Source organism: Myxine glutinosa, chromosome 3, assembly GCF_964187855.1.
Source record: "Myxine glutinosa chromosome 3, kmMyxGlut1.1, whole genome shotgun sequence".
Classification (NCBI taxonomy): domain Eukaryota; kingdom Metazoa; phylum Chordata; class Myxini; order Myxiniformes; family Myxinidae; genus Myxine; species Myxine glutinosa.
This window is the reverse complement of record NC_136263.1, coordinates 68,607,273-68,632,154: the sequence shown is the minus strand read 5'-3', so window position 1 is coordinate 68,632,154 and position 24,882 is coordinate 68,607,273. Positions and strand designations below refer to the sequence as shown.

The 24,882-nt window shown below is 45.1% G+C and overlaps 1 protein-coding gene across 1 annotated transcript in view; it reads right to left on the bottom strand.

The window, feature by feature from the left end:
* Positions 1-895: 895 nt before the first annotated feature.
* The window catches only part of LRP2 (LDL receptor related protein 2), a 433,005-nt gene continuing 409,018 nt past the window's right edge, over positions 896-24,882 (bottom strand). The window contains exons 77-81 of the mRNA XM_068110809.2: positions 16,004-16,136; positions 7,273-7,402; positions 5,382-5,483; positions 4,897-5,007; positions 896-1,705 (exon numbers count right to left, since the gene is read on the bottom strand). Of these exons, the coding sequence (XP_067966910.2) occupies positions 1,679-1,705; positions 4,897-5,007; positions 5,382-5,483; positions 7,273-7,402; positions 16,004-16,136 (503 nt within the window). The 3' untranslated portion in view covers positions 896-1,678. The remainder of the gene's footprint in view (positions 1,706-4,896; positions 5,008-5,381; positions 5,484-7,272; positions 7,403-16,003; positions 16,137-24,882) is intronic.

The following is a 24,882-nucleotide window of genomic DNA, read 5'->3' as shown; positions in this document are numbered from 1 at the left end:
TAGTTCTTCTCCGATTCGAAATATGAAATTTATCCCCAAAAAGTGCACAACGTCATATGACTTGTAAACCTAATCTTTGTTCCCAGTTCAGCTGTTTAGAAACTTGTAACAAAAGAGCCATTCATAGTATTATGAGTATAAGCATAAGTGTATGATTTGGAAGCAATGCAATGACTGAAGTTTGTAAATATATGCATTTTATTAATGAATAAATAGCACCGCAAAGCGGGCATAACCCCTCAGCCCATGCATGGTGGAAACCAATTTCAAGATGGCTGCCGTGGCGGCCATATTGAAAATCGCAGCGCGCCCATTTTCGAAAGGAACCTTCTTCTACTCAACCCCAACACACACTGCAAACATGGATTTAATCGGACAAGCCGTTCTCCTTGAAATTGACGGAAACCAAAAGTTGATGGACACCAAGACGCCGCCCATGACGACAATACCCGAGGGGTGAAAAGCAACATTCCCTTTCATAGATATGTCGATTCAGGAAAAGGACAAATATTAACTCATTAATTCCCAGAAACCCCCTCCTTGCCAAACTCGCAAAATCCAGGCTCACTGCTCACCTTCCCTCCTTTGTTCCTCTCTTCTCCTGCCCATGGAACCTCAATCTTAAGTCTGTTCAATCCCAGTCTTCCTTCCAGGGTATTACGTAGACAGCACACCACTACCTCAGGTCACTGTCCATCCCTACCTGATATTTTCTCTCCTCATTAACTCTCCCCATTTGTTCGCAAGGTGTCTCTGCCTTCTCTCCTGCTCCTGTTTATTCATCCCCTTATTGCCCTATTGCCCCACTGTTATCTCCTTATCCTCTCTGTAACGTCCCTGCAAAAACCCCATAACACCACTGGTATGTGGTAAAGGATCAATAATCATGCAGGAAGAGGTTGCCTGGGATGCTTTATTGGGACATTTCTGTTGGGGACACTCGTCACATAAAACCAGCAGATGTAAACAATTTTGCCAGCAGTGCAAGTTAAATGGATGCGCTTAAAAGGCATCAATGAGTGAAGTAACGTGGAATAGGAACATGACTTTTGGAAAGTGACGGAACAGGATTAGTAATTAAATGTAAACAATGCAGTGAAATCAAAGGTGTGGAACAGGATCTTTTTTCTGTAAAGGTCTAGATTCATGTCGGAGCTGGAAGACAAAGAGCAGCAGGTTCATTAACTAACGAAGGGTGTTGGGGAGTGTTGAAGTGGGGGCATGGATATATGCAAAAGGAGGAAAAGAGGGAACAACACAAAACGAGTACCATTGACTTGGAGAAGAACACAATGGGAAGGAATCATTGTATGGAGAAGAGACGGTGAATGTGCATCAGTGAACGCACAAGCTAGTAATGGGCAGAAAATTTGAAAGACTGAAATGGGGAGGATGACACAATGTACACAGGGAGACAATTCCACAATCGGGAGAATAAGGGGACAAATTACCAGGAATACAAAAACACTACTCGTTTGTAGTGCATGAGAATGGAAAGTGAAGTACAATGGATTAGGATTTTGAAAAGATGTCTCGAGTGTACACGAGTGAACACATTCACCGATTCCTCTGGTATGAAATACTTCCACAACCAGGAATCAAAAGGTTTTTGAAAATATCCCCATGTGGAAGGCTCCTTTGCAGTCACGACGACCCTCTTGGGGGCGCCCCTCGACCATTACATGGATGAAGGGTCCACAAATTCCTGCACATCAGAAATAGAAGTACATCGCTATTTGTATTGGTACTATTTGTAATGGAAGAATAAGGAGGCATTCACATAATTACACAAAGCACTAAATGGCAGAAACAAGAACAGTTATGGAACAGTTTTTCAACAAGAACAGTTTTTAAACTTCAGGAAGCATCACTTCCATTAGACTTTGCATCACGGCGGTGGAGTTGAAACCCAGATACTGCTCGTTTACTCAAATTTTTGCAATTTACTGTACGATTGATGGACACAAACGACATTCAATCTCAGATAGCACATGTGCTTGTTAGATTGTGGGTAAGATTTTGGCTACAGCTTTGTATCCCTGAGATATAGAACAGAGAACAATGTTTTTGATAGATTGAGGCTGATGGAAGAGATGAACGAGGACGACAGTGGGGAGAGAGGCTGAGACACCAACGACGGCGCAGACAAGGAGCGGGGAATTTGGGAAGCAAGAAACAGACAAGAAGCATAAATAAGGACAGGGACGGGAAAGGACAAAAAAAACCAGAGAGAGTTAAGTAGACAGCACACATGAGGAGAGAGGGAAAGCATACTGACAGCTATCACTTCGTTTTGGCATATATCAGGCTGAGATGACAGCTTAGAGGTACAGTCACATGAAAAAGTAAGTACACCCCATGTAAAGTTTTGACTTTTTCAACATATTTCAACATACAGCTATTTGATCTTCAATTCAACAATATTGATAGATAAAGGTGATATAATATAACAAATATCATGAAACATTTACATTTTGTAGTCCATTGTATAATTTAAATAAACATAAATGCAAATTTCGCATGTGGAAAAAGTAAGTACACCCTTGGCTCTAATAGGTGGTATTGCCCCCTTTGGCAGAAACAACCTCAAGTGGGCGTTTCTTATACCTGTCTACCAGTCTCTGACATCGACTGGGAGAAATTTTTGCCCACTCCTCCATGCAGAATTCTTTCAGCTGTGTGATGTTTGAGGGGTTTCTTGCATGCACAGCTCGTTTCAAATCCCCCCACAACATCTCGATGGGATTTAGATCCGAGCTTTGACTTGGCCATTACAGAACCCTCCATTTCTTTCTTTTCAGCCATTCCTTGGTGGATTTACTGGTATGTTTAGGGTCATTGTCATGTTGCAAGGTCCACCTTCGGTTGAGCTTCAACTTTCTGACAGATGGCCTCACATTATCCTCAAGCACCCTCTGGTACAATGAAGAATTCATAGTGGATTCTATGATGGTGAGCTGCCCAGGCCCTGATGCAGCAAAGCTGCCTCAAACCATAATATTTCCACCACCATGCTTTACAGTTGGTATCAGGTTCCTGTGGTCAAATGCTGTCTTTGGTTTTCGCCAAACATGTCTTCTGGTACTGTGGCCAAATAGCTCTACCTTTGACTCATCTGTCCAGAGCACACTGTTCCAGAAGTGCTGGTCTTTGCCTTGGTGTTCATTGTCAAACTTTAGTCTTGCCCTGATGTTCTTTCTGGACAGCAAAGGTTTTCTCCTGGCACACCTCCCATGTAGATCAAATTTGTGCAGCCTCTTTCTAATGGTAGACTCGTGCACTTTGACATCAACAGTGGCAAGAGCTACCTGTAGGTCCCGTGATGACATTCTGGGGTTCTTTGAGACTTCTTTCAGCATCTTGCGGTCTGCTCTCCCGCTGAACTTGCTGGGGCGGCCTGGCCTGAACAAGTTGGCAGTTGTTTGGAATCTTCTCCACTTGTAGATGATCTTCCGGACAGTCGAATGATTGATTTCAAATTGTTTGAAGATCTTTTTAAATCCCTTCCCAGACTCGTAGGCATCTATAACCTTCTTTCTGAAGGCCCCAGAGAGCTCTTTTGATCTGGGCATGGTGACGCCGCACACTTCAACAACAAAGGGCAAACCAAACTAAATGTCTGAGGTTTAAATAAGACAGGTTCCTCCAAGATCCTCTCTGACGATGTTCTAATCATTTGCACCTGAGCTGGTGCACCTGATTCTAATTTTAGGTGTTTGAAGTAGTGATAAATGTGGGGGTGTACCTACTTTCTCCACATGTGAAATTTGCATTTATGTTTTTAAAAATTATACAATGGACTACAAAATGTAAATGTTTCATGATATTTGTTATATTATATCACCTTTATCTATCAATATTGTTGAAATGAAGATCAAATAGCTGTATGTTGAAAAAGTCAAAACTTTACATGGGGTGTACTTAGTTTTTCACGTGACTGTATGCACACATGCCTCCAAGTGGTCTAGTAGGGTTCGAATCCTGACCCAACTACAAACTATCATCCTGATGTTGCACATGCAAGGCGAGGCATCAATGTGTGGGCATCCCTTGGACGTTAAAACTGGGCATCCCATGTCCTTTCATATTTTGGTGGACGTTAAAGATCTCCACGCTGTCCTTCGCGAAAAGAAAGCGAGCTATCACCGGCATCCTGAATAAATTACAAATTATTGCCCTCAACACCACACAGAATACAAAAGCAAATCACTGAGCAGGTCTGCATCCGGGCCTAATAGGCTTGTTCTTCTCACCTAGCCAGTTCATCCACCAAGTTTTGTCATAATCCGATCACAACTTTTTGAGATATCGTGCTAAATATCGTTTTTGGCCCTACCTCTCAATTGTGAATCCCGGTGTGTACCCCGGTTTAGAATAGGTACACCGTTTCCCTGCGCATCGTAAGAGGCGACTAAGGGTTGGCGTCAGGAAGGGCATCCGGCCATAAAAAACATTGCCTCAAAAAGGTAACCATGATTGTCATGGGGCCCGCAAGGCTAACCCCCACTCTAGTGGGGAAAATGGCCTTAAAACGATCATTCATTCATTCATTTTTCTCAATTGTGAAGAATCACTTAAAAAATTATAGTATCAATATCCGAATCTTCATCAAAATCTAATCATTTCATCCTTGTCACACCCAAAATGTCAACAAAGTTTTGGCTGAATCCATCCATCACTTTTTGAGATATTCTGCTCACAGACAGACAGACATACAGACAGACAAACAGGGGTGAAACATTCGGTGGCAGAGGTAATAAATCGACTCAACTTGCTATCGCTTAAAATTGGACAGCATTTTCACTCCAGCCTAAAGAAAGGTCATTTACGATGAGTCAAATTTGTCTTCCTTTTTCAAAGTGTACGTAAAACCAACACAAAAGCGGGAAACTTCACCTGAAGGCGAGGATGTTGTGTTTTAGCAAGTTTTTCTCTTCCAACATTTTCAGACTCTCTGTACAATACATTCTCAAAACCAACTGGAGTCACGCTCTGTTGCACCATTTGCTGCGGACGATAAAGATTTAAAATAAAGAAGTGAAGCATAGTAAGAAAACAAAGTCAGTTGAGTATGTTTCGAAACAGTCAAATGCTGGTGAAGAAAACATCCCCAATGGGGTTCACCAAGACCAACATTCCAACTTTAAACCATAGCTGATGTTGCTGAGAACCCAGGTTCAAATCCCATATCACATCCCGTGTTGGTATTTGGTATGTCCTTGCTAGAGAACTGGAGGGAAAAAATTGCAACATTTTGTTGAACTCATTTTTAGTTGCAACAATCTTCAAGACTAATGGAGTACATAAATGACATAAGGGCAAGTCAACAGACAAGTCAACAGACAATAATACATGGGGGAAGGAGTGGGAGCGTTGCGTACCATGGGAAGTGTACAAATGGATATTTCTTCAGTTGGTCCTGCCACGTACATGGGGTTTTCAAACTGTGAGGGTGGTTCACCAGAATCAGAAAATCCCATATCCTGTGGAAAGAAACAAAGTTTGCTAAATTGCACTCACTCTTTATGGGTAGACAAACAATGGTAGCTATAAAGTTTTAATACAGTGCCTTCAGAAAGTATTCACATGTCTTGACTTTTATCACATTTTGTTGTGTTAGTCTGAATTTAAAGTGGAATAAATTGAGATTTTTTTGGCACTGATTTGCACATAATACCCCATAATGTCAGTTGACAGTGCACGTCAGAGCAAAAACTCGACCAGGAAGTCCAAGGAACTGTCTGTATAACTCCAAGATAGAATCGTGAGGAGGCATAGATCTGGGGAAGGGTATAAAACAATTTCTAGAGTGTTAAAAGTTCCCAAGAGCACATTGAGCTCCATCATTGGGAAACGGAAAGAAGATGGAACTATCCAGACTCTTCCTAGAGCTGGCCATCCGACCAAACTGAGCAACCTGACAAGAAGGACCTTGATCAGGGAGGGGACCAAGAACCCAATGACCACTCTGACAGAACTACAGAGTTCCTTGGCTGAGATGGGAGAACCTGCCGGAAGGATAACAGTCTCTGCAGCACTTCACAAATATAGGCTATATTCGAGAGTGGCCAGACGGAAGCCACTCCTGAGAAAAAAGCACCAGACAGTATGCCTAGAGTTTGCAAAAGGCAAGTGAAAGACTCTGAGAGCATGAGGCAAAATATTCTGTGGTCTGATGAGATGAAAATTAAACTTGTTGGCCTGAATGCAAAGTGCTAGCTATGTCTAGCGGAAACCAAGCACAATTCATAACCCATCTAAAATTATACCTACAGGGAAACATGGTGATGGCAGCAGCATCATGCTATGGGAATGCTTTTCAGCAGCAGGGTCTAGGAGATTGTCAGAGGGGAACAATGAATGGAGTGAAATACAGGCAAGTCCGTGAGGAGAAGCTGCTTCAGAGGGCAAAATAACTTAGACTGCGGTGAAGATTTATGTTCCAACAGGACAATTACCCCAAGCAGACAGCCAAAGCAACACTGGAATGGCTTCAGAACAAAAATGTGAAAGTCCTTGAGTAGCCCAGCCAAGGCCAGACTTGAGTCCCATTGAGAATCTGTGGAAAAACTTGAAGATTGCTGTTCACCAACGCTCCCTATCCAATTTGACAGAGCTTGAACAAATCTACAAGGTCAAATGGGAGAAACTCCCCAAATCCAGATGTACAAAGCTGATACAGACATACCCAAGAAGACTCGAAGCTGTAATCACTGCCAAAGATGGTTCTACAAAGTATTGACTCTCAAGGGGTTGAATACTTATGTAAATTCGATATATCTCTATTTCATTTTTAATTACTTTACAAAAATTGCAAAAAAAATAATTCCACTTTGACATTATGGGGTATTATTATGTGTAGATTAGTGACAAAAAGTCAATTAAATCAATTCTAAATTCAGGCTGCAACACAATAAAATGTGAAAAAGGTCAAGGGGTGTGTGAATACTTTCTGAAGGAATTGTACATGTAAAGACCGGCTAGATCAAGTAGGCGTACAGTGGGTAACACAATAATTCATCAACAGGATGGAAACACAGCGCAACACATTTGGGGGTTTAACAAGGAGTAAACACTATACAAGCAATGTAAGGTGAACATTAAATTTATATTGTATTTCATGTGCATTTTAGTGTATCTTGTCCATCACAGCGGTATTGATAACATCTGTACATATATACACCAATCGTGGAAAGAAATCATCACCCACCACTGGTGGACAGCAATTTGCAATGTGGAAAAATTATATCACATTACTGCAGCTCGACTCACCTTACCCAATACGATATTGATGATGTCATCACTTGTATCCCGTGTTCCTCCTGATATACTCACACTGATGTTTTGTGAATCATCATTGTGAATCTTATAAGGATTGTGATGCTTGAAGAAATCGATGACACTGAGAGGAAGTGTCAAGCGCTCATTAATACCTGATTAAAAGGCAAGCTCAATCTGCAGCAAATTATTTACACAATCACATTCAAAGTGAGTATTGCAATTCTGAAAATTTCTGATTAATGTTCATTTAGAATCTCATATGATAAATAGTTATGAATGGATAGGTAATTGCATTGGCAAGTCCAATTACATGGTGGTTAATGCTTCCATGGACCTCTCTTTTTGTTACTCCCAGTTCTCCTCCTTTCACCATCTCAACTATAACTATAACAAGTCAGGAGACGATGATGGTTCATGAGCGAGCGGTATTCAATGACAAAGGACGGACTATAACCGAAACAGGCCCGGACAGGCCAGGCCCGGAAATGTCAAAACGAAGGTTAGTGACCTTGAAATGAGATAGAACATAATGTATAATCAGTTATGAGTTTAGTTAGCTACACAATACCGAAAATTCAGTTCGATTCCGACAACTTTGAAACTTTGACCTTTGTGACCTTGAAATGTCAAAACGAAGGTTACTGACCTTGAAATGAGATAGAAAATAATGTATAATCAGTTATGAGGTTAGTTAGCTACACAATACCGAAAATTCGGTTCGATTCCAACAACTTTGAAACTTTGACCTTTGTGACCTTCAAATGTCAAAACGAAGGTTACTGACCTTGAAATGAGATAGAAAATAATGTATAATCAGTTATGAGGTTAGTTAGCTACACAATATCGAAAATTCGGTTCTATTCCGACAACTTTGACCTTTGTGACCTTCAAAGGTCAAAGGTCGAGGATTCTGAAATTTGTTGGAAAACTTGTATTTCATGATGTATGTGATAATATAAGATAATGTACGACATTTCACCCTATCAGGAAGCGAACAATGTAATAAAACCATCAAAAATCGACTTTTCTAAATTTCATGACCTTGTGACCTTGACCTTGGGGCGAAAATGAAAAATCGAGCTCCGTGGGGCGAGACACATGACATTGGCCTAATCAAATACCGAAACCCCTGTTAGATTCCACCAAACCCCTCGGAGAAGATGTAGCTTGAACTCGATTACCCCCGAAAAAGACATCCTTTTCGGGCGTGGCTCCGCCCACAATGGGCGCAATACGCCCACAATGGGCGCAATACGCCCACTTTAGGCAGGACACAACTAGATCATGATATCAACCTCCCACCCAAGTTTCATCAAGATCGGATGATATCATCGGGTAGTTATGCTGCGGACACACACACACACAGACAGACGCACACACATGAGGAATATAGTGGTCACTCTGTTTGATAACTCGTCAACCAAATATCATCATATTACTTAACATATTGCTCGATATCTTTTTTTTTTTTAGTTTTGGTGATGTATCTTTTAACATGGTAATTGTCCTGAGAAGAGCTCAGTTTCGAGAAACTTTAAATACTAATTTAAAGGCAGATCATTGATGAAGATGTTCCTCATGTTCATCAACGATCTTTATGCTTCTTTGGAAAACCCTCCTTATCGTTTCACCAACAACCTCTGTCATATCATTCCTCATCCTTTAGATTGGCAGGCAGCAGCCTTTTCCTTCTCGGTTGACCTTGATAGAATCAGGAGCTTGTCTAATACTTGGAATATGTGTTTCAACCCTGGCAAATCTCGCAATCTCTCTGAAAGGACCATCTGGCGAACTCTCCCATCAACCTCCTGGACAAATTGCTTGAAGAAGTTCCATCCCTCAAACTTTTAGGCCTCACCATCAACCATGATCTCTCTTGGGCAAACCACATATTATAGCATTGAATCTACAGATGCCGCTTCCACCTCGCCCGATCTAAGTTGCCAAACCGGATTTGTTCCATTTCCCTGTTGTACTTTCATCCCTATGTTACTGTTTGTATTTTTATCCATTTTTTCATGTTAAGTTATATCTTGTTGTGCTGTATTGTCAAATTTGTTTTTGTGGTGTTTAAGGCCTATTTCCTTGTATCTCGGCTATTCCCTTGAACCGCCGCTGTGAAAAGTCTGTCTCTTTTGACGTTATGTTTTTCGTTCAGCTTCTTCCTTTCCAAATATTGTACTTTATACCTCCTCAATGTTATCCTATTTCCCCTCCTCGTTTCCAAAAAAGGTTTTTCGCACGTGCACGGTGAAATCTGAGCTGTTGTTTTGACCTCACTAAAGTTGAGTTTTCCGACTGGATTTGTCATGTTTTGGTTGTTGTGTCTTTATCTAGGTCTTTTTGCAATATTTCATGTAAGTTAGTTCGTTGTTTTATGCTATTCGTTTCGTATTGTATTGTGAAGGCCTGAACTGCCTTTTTCAAGGCTTACCTTGGATAGAAAGTTTGCTCTGATTTAGCTTATTCGACCTGGGTGTATTACCGGGTACTTGATTCTATTTCCTCCACACTGCCCCATTCTTAAAATTCATTCAAATTCAGTCACACCACCATTCATTCATTTCTATTTCCTCTCCTCTTTTCAAAAAATTGGAACAAACAAAAAACAACAACTTACAGACTTGGCATTTAATATGGAATATTTTTTTTGTGGGGGTTAACTTACTTTTCAAGATGTCTTAGAACCAAAAGTTCATTGGAATTATGTTGAAATTATTCTAGATTTTGTTAATTAGGCCATGGGCTACCTAGACCCCTGGTGCACCCCCCCCCCCCCCACCAACCTACCACCCAAGGTTTTTTTAAAGCCTTGGGGTGTCCTGAACACGAAATTGAATGTTAACAGTGAAAATATAGGGATGAACTTTCCTGCGTCAAACACCATGGTGACTATCCGTTAGCACCTGTTAACCTTCACACAAAACTTTTCCAATTTTTGAAAAATTTGGTAATGTTGGAAAAATTTCCCAATTTGGGAATTCTGGGAATGCTAGGGAATTCTTTACCAGACGAAATTTAGGGAATTTAATCCACAGTACAAGATTTATGGAATTTAATCAGCAAAGCCGAGCCCCCAATACAACATATGGAATTTAAGGCCGCCAACGCGATTCATGGAATTCATGTTTTCTCCAACACTCTTTACGATTATTCGCCATACAGTTTTTGTTTTCAGTTATATCTCCTGTTGTACATGTGAAAATATAGTTAAGTTCTACCCAGGCAATTCTGAAAGGACTTCGTCACAGGTTAGTTAAGTTTTTACTAATACATGTCGTGTGACATGGCTATGAAAATTCACAACAATTGTAGTTAAGTTTCAATTTTCAGTGTACCATTCAACCAAGTGAATATATACGTCTCCTGATTCTCTTACCTTGGTTTTACACATAAATACTAAATATTACACATATATTTGATTGTCTTCTGTTTCTAAATATGACTTTAAACGTGTCTTTTCAGGTCCAGTGTGAATGCACCAAATGACGCAGCCTGATCATGTCTGATCCTACTGACCCCTCCACGCCGATGGAGACTGGTCCACCTCCCCAGAAAAAAAACACGACACGATAGTGGTTCTACAAGTAATGAAGAAACACAGACACAGAAACATATACCCGAATGCATTGTCCATGTTCCAGGATTAAAGTATGGACCACTTCAGCTTCTTTCGAGCACCAGTACCGCCGAGAACAAATTGTCGAAGTTGCAGGACATCAGACAAAGACGGCTTTCCCAACCAGTGGATTCTACACACAGGATGAAAGGATCATGTGATCTAATACCCAGTACCCTGTCAGACCATCATGGTTATCACCGACAATGTTACCAACGCTTCACTATGAATCTGGATCACCTGCAACCATCTGAACCATCTGACCCACTTGAAACAGGTACTGCCCCCAGAACAAGTCGGTCGTCCGAAGGTGATCGCGTCCTCTTCAACCCCGACTGTTTATTTTGTAAGTCTGAAGGGAGGAAGAAGATCAAATCAAGTGGATCGTGGACATCAGAAGGTTTGTCAATGTTTGAATTTGACGGAGGGAAAAATGTTGTCGCGTCAGCTGAGGAGCGAAGTGATGAGAGCTTGCTACGTCGGATCAGAGGGCATGACCTGTTCGCATGCGAGGCCAAATATCACAAGTCCTGTCGGGCCAAATATGTACAGAAGCCGCAAAAGTGGAGAAGCACTGACGATGAACAGCGGAAGAGGCAAGCCGACATGGAGAAGGCACATGGAGAAGCATTCAAGGCTGTCTGTAGCATACTGGACACAGATGTCCTCGAAAAGAAACAAATTCTGAAACTAACGGATTTACGCAACATTTACATATCATCCCTGCAGGATTCGCAATACCCTAATCCAGAATACAGGAGCGAAAACCTGAAAATAAAGCTGCAGACGCATGATCAATACAAGGACAAACTATCATTCTGTAACATGGGCTGCTACAAATCATTCATAGTGTACAGCTCCACTATCGACACGGATACAGCTGTGAAGCATGCCTACGAGCTTGGATCCGCTGATCCAAGCTCGTAGCACTGACGATGAACAGCGGAAGAGGCACGCCGACATGGAGAAGGCACACGGAGTTGTGTGAAGGTTAACAGGTGTTAACGGATAGTCACCATGGTGTTTGACGGAGGAAAGTTCGTCCCTATATTTTCACTGTTAACATTCAATTTTGTGTTCAGGACACCCCAAGGCTTTAAAAAAACCTTGGGTGGTAGGTTGGTGGGGGGGGGGGGGGGGTGCACCAGGGGTCTAGGTAGCCCATGGCCTAAATGTGACCTTTAAAAGAAACAAAAACCACATTTGACATTTCGAAACAAATAAATTGATCCTTGAAAGTGATGTAAACTGATATCAAACTCAATTCATGGACAGTGCTGTGTTAAACTTCTGTACGTTTTCCAGAAGTATCTCTTTATTTTGCACATTAGCCAAAAATTTTTAAAACAAAAACAAAAGTTAAATTACGACTGGGATTACGGACAGTAAAATTACAGTTCAGTACTTCGTGTAACCCCCACGAGCATTCAGGAGAGCACGTACACGTTGAGGCATGCTGTTCACGAGATTTGCCAAGGTTTGGACAGGAATCGCTTGCCATGCAGTGACAATAGCCTGCTGCAATTCACGCACAGAGGTCGGCTGCTGGTCCAAGTGGTCGATTTGACGCGTTAATTCTGCCCACAAGTTCTCTATCGGATTCATATCCGGGGACATGGCAGGCCACTCCATATGCTCTACACCACGGTCAGCAAGAAAGTGTTGGATCATGCGAGCACGATGAGGCTGTGCATTGTCATCTTGGAAGACAAAGTTTCCTCGAAAGGCTGCACGATCAAATGGAAGCAATGTTTCTTCCAGAATGGCCCTGTGCTTGAACTGGTTCAGGTTTCCATTCAGAACAACCAGGTCAGTTTTGCCCCCTGCATGAAAAGCAGCCCAAACCGTCACCCCACCACCTCCAGCTTGGACTCTTGGCACTATACAATCTTCGTTGTAGGCTTCATGCATTTGTCTGCGCACTCAGACGCGGCCATCTTGACGATAGACCAGAAATCTAGACTCGTCACTGAAGATCACGATATTCCAGTGTCCTGGCTGCCATTGACGGTGCTCTCTGGCCCACTGCAATCGGCGCTGGCGGTGTTGTCTGGTCAGGCGTGGCTTTCTCAGGGGACGCCTGGCACGATAGCCTGCTTGAACCAGTCGTTGGTTGATGCGCCTTCTGGATACAGGCACATTTGTCAGTTGCTGCCACTCAGCCCTAAGCCGATTAGCTGACTTGGTACGGCCATTGCGGACTAACCGGTGCAGCTGGCGATCATCCCTCCTTGTGGTTCTGCGGGGACGTCCTGGCCTCGGTATTGGAGTAGGGACACCCCTCTAAGCATTTCGTTTCAGGATCTTTGACACCTGACCCTGAGTGATGCCATACTGCCGAGCAATAGCACGCTGTTTCATGGCGTAATTTCGTAAAGCCATCACTCCATGACAAACAGCATTGTCGAGTTTACGGACCATCTCCAGAGGAAGCGGCAATAACCTTTGGAGACGTGCAGCAGTTGTTTTCCACTAATACAGAACGCAACAACCCTTGTATACCCGACTGTGAAGCCAATCATCAAATGCACCTGTCCGTACATTTTGCCACGCTACCTGTGATATAATCCTGTTGTTGACTTCTTGCTGCAACAGACAATCAGTGACATGTTTCTTTTAACAAATAAATCACCAAAGTGTAATAGAAACTCACCAGATTGATATACTGAGTTAAGAAAGTAAACCCAAGTCAAGAAAAAAAAAATATTCCATATTAAATGCCAAGTCTGTATATTTCACTCCATAACGATTATATTCTCCATTCAATTTCCTGCTGCATCTGGTACTACATTCTCCTCCACCCCCTATTTTCTTCAAATTGAATCTACATTAAATATAAATGTTAACATAAATATAAATGTTACATCTTTTATAAAAATTCATTTTAAGAATGCCTTTCAACGCTTGAATTTCTTTCACAAATGCTGCACATATTCTTCTTCTCCACCACAATATATGTCTCTTTTTCTTCTTCTTCAAAAGGATTATTTTCTGAAGTGTTTGCTCTGTGCCTCATCCACAAACCTCCCCCTCCCCATCCTCACCCCATCTCATACAGCGCAGCATTTCTCCGTGCGTTTAACAACTGTTCTAATCTCCCATCCCATGATATTTATCTCCATCTGTCAAATTTGGGAATATGGAATCAGGAAAAGCCTCCACCACACCCCACCTCCTCAAAGCTTCATGTCCCCCCTTTCTGCATAAAAAACTAAAACAAAAGGTGCAAAAACAGCTCCAGACTTATCCGCTTACATCCAATCATCAGCAAAGTCATGGATTCCATCATCGCAGTTGATATGAAATCCTTCCTTTTCTCCAACAATCTCATCTCAGATCACCAATATTGATTCAGTCCAGGTCACTCCACCATGCACATGCTGCTCCTACTCTCCAAAGAATGGATATCGGCTCTCAATGTTAGACACGAGATCAGGGCCATCTCTCTCGACATACCTCATGTTTTTGATAGTCTGCCAATCCCGCCTTACTCTTCAAAGTCTCTGCCTATTGCATCCAAGGCCAACTCCACTGACTTATTCTACTCTCGTAGCCTCATCAGAATATTTTCATCTCCCCTCCCTGTCAAGATTGGAGTGCCTCAAGGCACTGTTCTGGGCCCAGTCCTATTCCTTATCTTCATCAACCATCTCTGACTCTGCAAAATCCGCTTTACCAATCTATTTACTGATGACTCCACCCTCGTGACATCCCCAATCATTCAGATAGGCAGGCAGCAGCCTCTTCCCTCTTTTCAGACATTGACAAAATCATAAGATGGTCAAACACTTGGAATATGTCTTTCATTTCTCACAAGTCTCACACGCTCACTCTCTCCCTCCAAAAGAACCATCTGGAAAACCTTCCCATATATTCTTAACAATCCTCGTGAAGAATTTCAGTCACTCAAACTCTTGGGTCACACGTTCAGCCATGATCTTTTTTGGGCAAACCACATTTCAGAGTTGGCTCCCAAAGCCAGTTGTCAACTGGGCATCCTACGTCATGCCAAGTCCTTCCTTGGCACACCTGAACTCTTATCCACCTACAAGGCCTTCATCCACAGATTTATGGAGTACTGCCCTCCCCTCTGGACTGGCTTCGCTGCCTCACATTTTGCCCAGATTGATGCCATGGAAACCTTCCAGATATTTGGAATCTCCTTCCAGATCTTTGGAAGTTCAGCCTTCCAGATCTTTGGAATCTCCCACAAAGAAGCTGAGTCTATGGGCCTATCACTTTTCCATTGCAGACAGGTCGGTGGTCTCTCTGTCTTCTACCACCTTCTTTCTGGTCTTGCATGCTCTGCTCTTCCCATGTTGTATTCCCTCTCCTACCCCCCAGGTTTCAGCAGGAGATATGCAGTCCATCATCAACACTTTGCTGGTGAAACTCCCGAAATCCATGATCTATGGAATCAACTTCCATTTCATCTATAATCTCACTCTTCCCTTCAGGTCTTCAAGAGAGCTATTCACCACCATCCAAGATCTCTTGCTGCCCTCTACGTGCTCTTTTCCGTCACTTCCTCCCAACCCTCCACTCATGGCTCACGTCTCTGCAGGGTGCATGCAGTCTGCCAGTAACCTACTTCTGGCGAAACACCAAATTCAGGTTCACAGCTCACCTCCAATAATTTGTTCCTCTTTCCTCTCACCTGAGGAATCAACTTCCTGAGGCTGTTCAATCCCAATCTTCCCCCCAAAGGCTTCAAGCTGGATGTGCACTACCATCTCATTATAGCGATCATCCATACCTATAATCCTTTTTACCCCCATTAGCCCTCCAAAACCTAACACAACCCACTTACTTGAAGGTTCCTGTGTTTCACCCCGCTCCTTTCTGCCGTCTTTTCCTGTTTGTTATCTGGCTTGTGTCCAAAAGTGACGCCATTGCCCCACTGTTGGCATGTTGCCTTTTTACCCTCTGTCACCTCACTCTACCACGAGCCTGGATCAATTGTATATATATACATATATAAAATCCTCAATACCGCTGTTGATTTCTGCCATGTCTGAACAAATAAGCAATGGCATTCCAGTGCAATTTCGCAATTCTAGTGTATGTAGAAAATAGCTGGATTAATGTTCATAAATATCTCACCTTATTCGAAGATTGTGCACCCTTTCCAGGTCGGGCAGTGAAAACAGATATCTTTTGGTCCAGCACTTGTATCCCACAGCAACGACAGTACCCAGAGCAATAAAGATGATGATCAGAATCACCGCTCCCATTACTGTAAATATAACACAACCACAGCAGCAGCGGTAATGTTGCCTTTGACTACGGTACTCATAGCCACACTCACTTGAGGTGACCCACTGTACGCAATGTGCAAAATAAGATGAGCAATGCCTGCATCATTACAAGAAGTGCGAGTGATTATTCACAATAGCATATATGCATCAGGGAGAAGATAATTGGTTTTGGGTCGTTTATTGTCACTGTATATCATCTTTTCTGTGTATCTTTTGGGATTTTGAGTCGGAAGGCGACCATGACAGTCCATGACCAGCTCATGGTCACATATCTATTCCGCATATCTCATGGGATTGTGAGTTGGGCAGGCAACCATAATGGATCATGACCTGCTCATGGCACATATCCTTTCCACATATCTTGCGGGATTGTGAGTTGGACAGGCGACTGTGACGTGTGGGGAGGAGGTTTGAAGTCTTGGAGTGGGGAGCAGATTGATGCCCTAGGGAGGACTTGGGGGAAGGTGGATTTGGGGAGGACTTGGGGTTGGAAGGTGAAGGTTGAGGACTTGGGTTTTCTGAGGGGGTGGGGTAAGGGTATGGGGGTAGAGTTCGGGACATGAAGTCAAATTTTACATTATGTGGCATTTCCACGGGTCCCTAATAATCTTATTATAATAGAGCAAGCGTATATGGTTATGTCGTTATGTATGCGACCAAAACGTCTTCTTCTTCTTCAAATAAAATTATTAACACCCTCTTAATTACGTTTAGACTACTGAGACCCCTCAGACCTTTGACGACCCTTTAATTCCCCCAAGACCCTTAATACCACCAAGACCCCTGAAGACCCAAAATACCCTTAAAGACCCAAAATACCCCAAAGACCCCGAACACCCAAAACACCCCAAAGACCCAAAAGACCCCGAAGACCCAAAACACCCCGAAGACCCAAAACACCCCAAAGACCCAAAACACCCCGAAGAGCCAAAATCCCCAAAAGACCCAGAAGACTCAAAATACCCCGAAGACCCAAAATACCCCGAAGACCCAAAACGCCCTGAAGATCACAAAGACCCTTGAAGACCCCAAAGACTCAAAACACCCCAAAGACACAAAATACCCTTAACGGCCCAGAGGATGCCGAAGACCCACAAGACCCAAAAGATCCCAAAGACCCTTAAATACCCAGAGGAACCAAAAGACGCTGAAGACCCAAAATACCCTTAAAGGCCCAGAGGATCCAAAATACCCTGAAGACCCAAATGGCCCTGAAGACCCAAAACACCATGAAGACCCAAAAGACACCGAAATGGTCAATGATGCCTATCCCTCTGAAACGACTTGTGGTGAGGCGCGCGGGGCACGCTGAGTCATGCTAGTAATAATAATAACGCAACTTAGTGAGATGTAGAAACAACACTTATTTTTCTCATTGTCTCTTTTGTTCACCATCACAAAGCATAAATGAGAACAAACATGATGCATTTTGCAACTTGAAAAAAAAACGAGGTTACGTCTGATCCCTGTGAACATAAAATAAATTCATAATATTGTTTTTTGGTGAATAAGTGTGCGTATTACTAAAATGAACACTGGGTTGTTAGCAGTAAACAAAATGTTTCTGGAATAAATAAAAATTGCAAATATTGACTGAAAATAAACTGTATTACTGCACTGTAACATATATAAGTTATGTTGTTCAACTACCATCAGTGAATCGATGGATTCATTGCTAGTAATAATAATAATAACCACAATAATAACTAGAACGCACTCGATGGAGCTGTTGACTCACGCCGCTGTTTTCTCGTAGTGCAATGCTGCCCCAAAGGGCACTAACCTCTACTGTCACGTGGTCACAGGGTGAGTAAATACAGTCCGTCCCTACAGGACTTCAGATGGCAATGCATCACCATCTCACGCCCTCCGCTGCCTCCACCTGTGAACTTTTGTACCCCCATTAATCCTCCCTGATTTAAGCTGTATTCACAGTTTCAATGGTCCTTCTTCTTTCTTTCATTTTTCGTTCCTTTGATTATTACATTCACCTGTTGTTCACCTGTTTGTATGTTACCTTTCTTCATTCTATCACATTACTTTCCTGCTCCTCCATGAGCCTCGACTTTGTATACAAAATATTGTTGCGAATATGGAATTTGGCCTCCATATCCGCTTGTAAATATTCCCCTATTTTCTCCAATACTCCCCAACTTTCCCCGATCCCCCATTCCCTAGTCCCATTGCATGTAAATAACAATCAGTAGAGCCGACCTTCCCCTTATTTCCCCCATTAAATGTCGTGCCCAGGTCCACCGCACCACACGTAGACAACTTTCGGACATCTTCCTAGTTATTCTTATTCTATGTCAGTTAAGGCCTCGTCTCCATTAATTATGACTCTTCGTTGCACCAGAATGTGATTATATGGCATCAGTAGTGAGTTTAGGACCTTTCCCATACCTCCTTCCATCTTCTTCCCCAACAATTACAACAACAACAGGGGAGATGGCGGCGGAGCGGGGGAGGATGCGTCCTCACACCGGCTCGATTAGCTCCAGACCATGCGCTCCACGGGGTTACCACGAAGGGGCTCCTTGTCAGCTCCTCGTCAAGGGCGGAGCCTGGTAAACCCCCCGCACGCACCCAATGAGAAGCAACGTGCCGATTCCACGAGGCGGAGCTAACGAGCCGAGGGCGTGTCACTCCCCGCCGGATATACGCGGCCCCGCGCCGGATGTGACGTGAGATGCGCCTCAGCTTGGAGAAAGAACGTCGCCTTCCGAGCGCTGTGACCTCCCTGCATCTCTGGACCGGACCGAGTCGATTCTGCCTTGAGCCAAGAGTGCACCTTGAGCCATCGACTGCCTGCCTTTCCTTGCCATCAATCCCCGTGTGAGTCAGCATTTTGTCCCGTTTGTCTGTCGTCTGTCCGGGGTTAATATAAGAGTGTGTCTAAGTGCTTGTCTTTCTATGCTGTCCCTCTTGTAGTTGTAATCTAACCTTCCGCCTTAATATAACCTCCTCCGGAGGTCTTGAGAACTGAACCCCTGGTGTCGTATTGTGTTATTGTAGTCCAGCCGGGTGTCTTCTTTTTCTTATTGAGCCAGCATCGCGCGACTTCGTCAACGTCGAGTATAGTCGGGTAATTTGTGCGGACACGACGGCCATTCCGCTCGGCCCACTTTAACATCAAAGTCGTGTCTGTAACAATTGGTGTCGAGGAGTGAGATTCGGACCCGGGACTAAATTAGTTAGGCCCAAATTTTGGGAGGGAAAATCGGTTCGGAGCGCGTACTGCGCTCGACAAAATCGAGCCGGAGCGCGGTCCCGCGGTTACTGCGCTCGCCGAAATTATAACGAAAAAAAAAAAAAAATTTGGATTTGTTTTACGAAACTCGAATTTTGCAAGTCGCGCTATGGCGGATCAAGACGGCTGGGGTCCGGTAGGGGAGAGTGAAGCAGGGTCGGTCCAGGACCAAATTGAGGGACATGAGGGACATGAGAGCGAAACAGCGAGGGTAGCAGGCACGCAAAATGGCGCCTCGCAAGAGCGCGCGGTAGCCGAGCCCGCTGTATCAACGGGCTTTAACATGCAGCCGATTGACATACAGGCCCTCATTGCGCAGCTACAGGCAGCTGTACAGATGAGTATGGGGAGCCAAATTGAGCGATTGGGTGAGCGATTGGAGGGCCAAATGGGGGTAATGGGGAACCGGATGGATGCTCAGAGTGAGCAATTGGGAGTAATGAGGGACGAAGCGAGGGGTACTGGGGAGGAGTTAGACAACGGGATAAAAGAAGTAAAGAATGGGTTAACGGGGGTAGAAAACAGAATGGCCGCTCAAGAGAATCAAATGGAAGGGATGCAAAAGGGGTTAGAGGGGGTAGAAAATAGAATGGCTGCCCAGGAGAATCAGATAGAGGGAGTGAAAAATGGGTTAGAGGGGTTAGAAAACACCATGGAAGGCAAATTGAGGGACATGAGGGACCAAGCGGAAAGGGAAGTTAACCAAATGGGGCAGCAGATAGAGGGGGTCAGAATGGGGGTAGAAGCCAAACTGGATGCTCACAGGGAGGAAATGGAGCAGATGAGGGTGGCATCTGGGCAGGAGATGCAAGTGATGGGAGAGGAGATCAGAAGAGGAGTGAGTGAGGAGGTCGGAGGAGTGCGCGAGGAGGTGAGACACTGTAAGGAGCACATGGAAAAGGAGGTGAGAAAGGGGACTGTAAAGTTACAAGGGGGCATAGAGGACCTGACGCAGGAGGTGGAACAGCTGACGGAGGGACAAAAAGGACTAACGGAGCAGGTTCAAAGGAACAATGCAGTATTAGGAGGTTTAAAAGCGACACAAAACGACATAAAAAACGACTTAATAGCGACAAAGAGGGAATGTCAGATAGTACGTGAGGGACTGACAACGAGGTTGGACGAGGTGATAGAGGTAATGGAGACGAAGGACCGGCAGGTGAGGACGCACATGGAAACGGTCAAGGTAGCCTTGGAGGACGAGCTTGAGGAGACGTACCGGGGAATAAAAGAGGTGAGGCACAAATTAGAAGAAGTGGAAGAAGGGGTGAGCGAAATTAAGAAGCGACGGAGAGGGGATAACAAAGAGATAAAAGAGGAGATAAAAGAATTGGTCCAAAGTCTGTGTTTGGATCGTGATGTGCTCGTTAACCGGATGAGGGATTCACAGGTGATGGAGGAGAAGCGAAGAGGAAGAGGACCCGGTGTAAGTGGTGACCAATATGGTCGTGCGTATGATGCGCCAGGTGATTTAAGAGGCTTGGGGGTCGAGATAGACCCGGGTGTTCGTGAGAGGCCGTTGGTGAAGTGTGCGACAGGTCTGGTGTGCGAAAATGGAGGTGTGCAAGAAAGTCCGACTCTGGGGTGTGTGAGGAAAAAGTGCGTGCCAAGGAGTGAGTGTGCTGGCGAGAGTGAGTCGGTCGTAGCGCGTGTGCGAGGGGGCACAGGGAAGCGCGGTGTGGTGAGTGTTACAGAGGGTGTGACGGGAGAGTGTGTGCGAGGAAGGTGTGTGACGGACAGGTGCATGGGGAAAGAGTGCGCTGTCAAAGGCAAGGAAGAATGCACACCTGTGGTGAGTGTTACAGAGGGTGTGACGGGAGAGTGTGCGCGAGAAAGGTGTGTGACGGACAGGTGCATGGGGAAAGAGTGCGCTGTCAAGAGTAAGGGTGAGTGCGCTGTCAGGAATGGAGGTGAAAGTAGTGAGAGTGACATGGAGCGTGAGTTAGTTGTGACAGGTGAGCGGGGATGTACACCTGGGATGGAAGGATGCACACCTGGAATGGTAGAGCGTGAGTGGGAATGCACGCTGGAGTTGGTAGTGAGGCACGTGGTAGGATGTGCGAGTGAGAGCACACCTGTGATTGTCACAGAGGAGGTGACCGAGGAGGGGGCGCGAAGAGGTGTATTGGTGAGGTGTGCGACCAACGAATGTGTGCCAAGGTGTTCGGTGGTCAGGTGTGTGACCAAGGCTGTGAGTGGAATGAGGGTACCTGGGTGTGTAAGGAAAGGTACGAGGAGCATGGGCACAGCTGGATGTGTGAGCAAGGAACGGGCTGCGGGGTGTAAGCGTCCAGGTGAAGCATCGACGTTACACGGGTTAGAGGTTAGAGCGACTTTTAGCCGAAGCAGGCCCTCGGTGCGTGCCGGGCCTCGCTTTGAACGGCCGCGTCCAGGCTCCACTAGGCGGAGCTGGCAGCCCGATAGGAAGGGTCGTTATGGCGACCACGTTTTGTTGAGACGTGCCGGCAGGTCGAGATCGGGACATTGGATGGCTCCACGCCGAGGTGATGCGTGGGATCTCGGCCCGGGTAAGCCCCCGTCCCTGCACCGAGTGCCGGACGCATCCAGCCGCTGGCACAAAACAACCAGCATCCATTGCTTGGCTTTACGAAGCCGGGCTTTGGACAGGAATTGGCGCACCGAGAGGCAGTAGTGAGTAGACTGGGTGATGAGGTTAGTGTTTTGGACCCAAAATTGGAGAAAAACAAAATTTGATGATTGGCAGAGTGATGGTTGGTAATGGTACAGTGATTGGCAGATGATTGGCAAATTTTTGATTTGTTGAAATTTGATGTGCAAAATTGGTAGTGAGAGACCCCCGATGTGGTGGGATGGCAAATCCACCATCCTTCCCATGTGGGGCAAAGGAGCAATAGATTATGGGGTGTATGGCAGTGAAAACTAGCCCGGGTGGGTTAGGATATGGTGTGTAGGGATCTAGAGAAGATGACATTAGGTGACGTTAAGTTTAGTTAGTGACTGATACCTGTAGTGGAGACGCAGGTAGATTAGTATGGATGATAATGACGAGGGAGCGCAATAGTTTAAAGGGACGACTGGGAAGCGCAAGTTTCAGAAGGGAGTAGTTAGCTGAGATGATGCCGTGTGTGTGTGAGAATTGAACAGGTGTAATTGCACAGGTGTGCAACTGGACAGGTGTGATTGCACAGGTGTGCAACTGGACAGGTGTGATTGCACAGGTGTGCAACTGGACAGGTGTGTGGAGTAGTGTATGAGTAGTGAGTGTTGTGGATCAGCGCGAATGCGCTTGGGGAGAGAAGGGTGCCGGTGGCACCAGGTGTGAGAGCACAGGTGTGCAGGTACAGGTGTGTGGAGAGAGTTGGAGTAAGTGGTACGGAGTGGTGTGCATGGTGCGAAGGTGTGGATGGGGGAAGAGTGGACCCCCATCACGGATACCCGGGGCGGGTAGTGTAAGTGTTAGGTAGAGGGTGCAGGTAAATTGTGGTTGGATATTGGCATCTGTGGTGCGGTTGCAGAATGGTGTTGTGAATGGGTGCATTAGTGTTGTGGAAATGGCTGGGCGTGTAGCCTGTTAGTGTGTGTAGTTGGTTGGGCACTCCACCACTGTGAGGATGTCGGCCAGGTGAGGCCGCAGGTGGGCTCTGGGAGCCGGTAGAGTTGTGGATGGGGCCCGAGGATCCGGAGGACGGACCCGGGTAGCCCAGTGCCAGAGAGGGCACCGAGTGGGGAGAGTGCCAGAGGGCCTTCCCCAGGTAGTTAGGTTAGGGTAAGGAGCAGGTAAGCTCGGAGGCAACTGCAGTGGTGGAGGTGTGCAGGTGGGTAGACCCACTGGGAGAGGTACACGTCGCAGCCCAGAAATTGTACGAGGGCACCGGGAGATGAATCGGGGGATGAGACCCCAAATTGAAGAGCACCACAGTTTGGCCAATGGGAATTGGTTTTTAGAACCCATAGTGTAAGAGGGCCAATGGTTTGGCCGGAGAAAGCCCCCGGGTAGTGTAAAGTTGTTAAAGTCATTTAGGAGATAGTTAGGATTGATGAACCTGTCGCACCATACGCAGCCACTTACCTGTGGTGATGATGATGACTCCACACCTGTGTTTTCTTTGTTTGTTGCAGGAAATGAGATTGCTGTGGATTTGTGAGACGCATCACGACGTGGATGAGACATTGGGGTGATTCCATCTCTCCCTCCCTAGGAGGGACTGATGATGAATTGGTGATGGCAAATTATGATGTTGAGTTGGAGATGGCAAATTTTGATGAGAGTTGAAAATGGCAAATTTGATTGGTTAGGAGGGAGAGAAGACGAATTTGGTATATGGGAGGAACGGGGAAGACAGTAGGGATGTTTGTTGATTTGTAAAGTAGATGTTTATGGGTAGTGTTGTGTTGTGTGGATACAGTAAGGGGTAAGGGAGGGGCCATGTAGGTTACCTGGTGGGGGGGGGGGCGTACGATAGGAACGTACCTGTCTCACCTGGTTCCCATGTGCCCCCAGTGTGCATTACCTTATATTGCGTGCACTTTTGCGCCCTTACCACCTTACTCACTTGTTTCTTCTTTTGTCTCCCACCTCCGAGGATCTGGCTTTGGGGTAGAGAGAGAGGAGAGAGAGGTGCTGGCTGCGCAGTTGTGGGTCTGCACTTTCGCTGTTTGCTGCCGGGATCGATACACCATATGGACCGCAATGTTTGTGGCCACCCACAATGGACCGCAGTTCGTTTGCGGCCAAGCACCACCCGGGGATGGACCTATGGGTCAACGTGGCACCTATGCCATACAGGTGAACCACTTTTAGTTGACACCAAGTGCACCACAAGAAGAGCAAGAGACACCTGCAGGGTTAGGGGTTGTCGAATTTATTTTTATTCCAATGAACAATGGTGACTGCACCGATTGGTGGTGGGGTGGTGCTGTTGATGCTCGGGAAGGGTGCTCTGCACGTTATTAAAGGCCGTCGGCCACAGAGCACTCGTGGGTTGGTGTATCGATGTTGGCAAGCGCGCTCTCTCTCTATGCATAACATCTGCATGTGTTCCTCCAAAAACAGGTCCTGGATCGTAGTGTAAATAGCAGCGTAGTCTTGTAAATAATGCTCCCTACCGGCTGTATGTTTAGTTTGAGAATTCTTTCCGGATTCGGTTATCCTGTGGGTGTGTTTCTGTGAGGAGAAGGGTGCAACGTCGCAGGGGGACATATTTACTCATTTGTGAATATCTGTAAAACTGTCGCACTCAGGGTAGAGTTAATAGTAGAGGGAACTACATTGCGTGCCACACTAAAGTAGGTAAAAATTTATCGGGTCGGGACGCCCCGAGGGTAGAGAAGGGTGCAATGTTGCGAATATGGAATTTGGCCTCCATATCCGCTTGTAAATATTCCCCTATTTTCTCCAATACTCCCCAACTTTCCCCGATCCCCCATTCCCTAGTCCCATTGCATGTAAATAACAATCAGTAGAGCCGACCTTCCCCTTATTTCCCCCATTA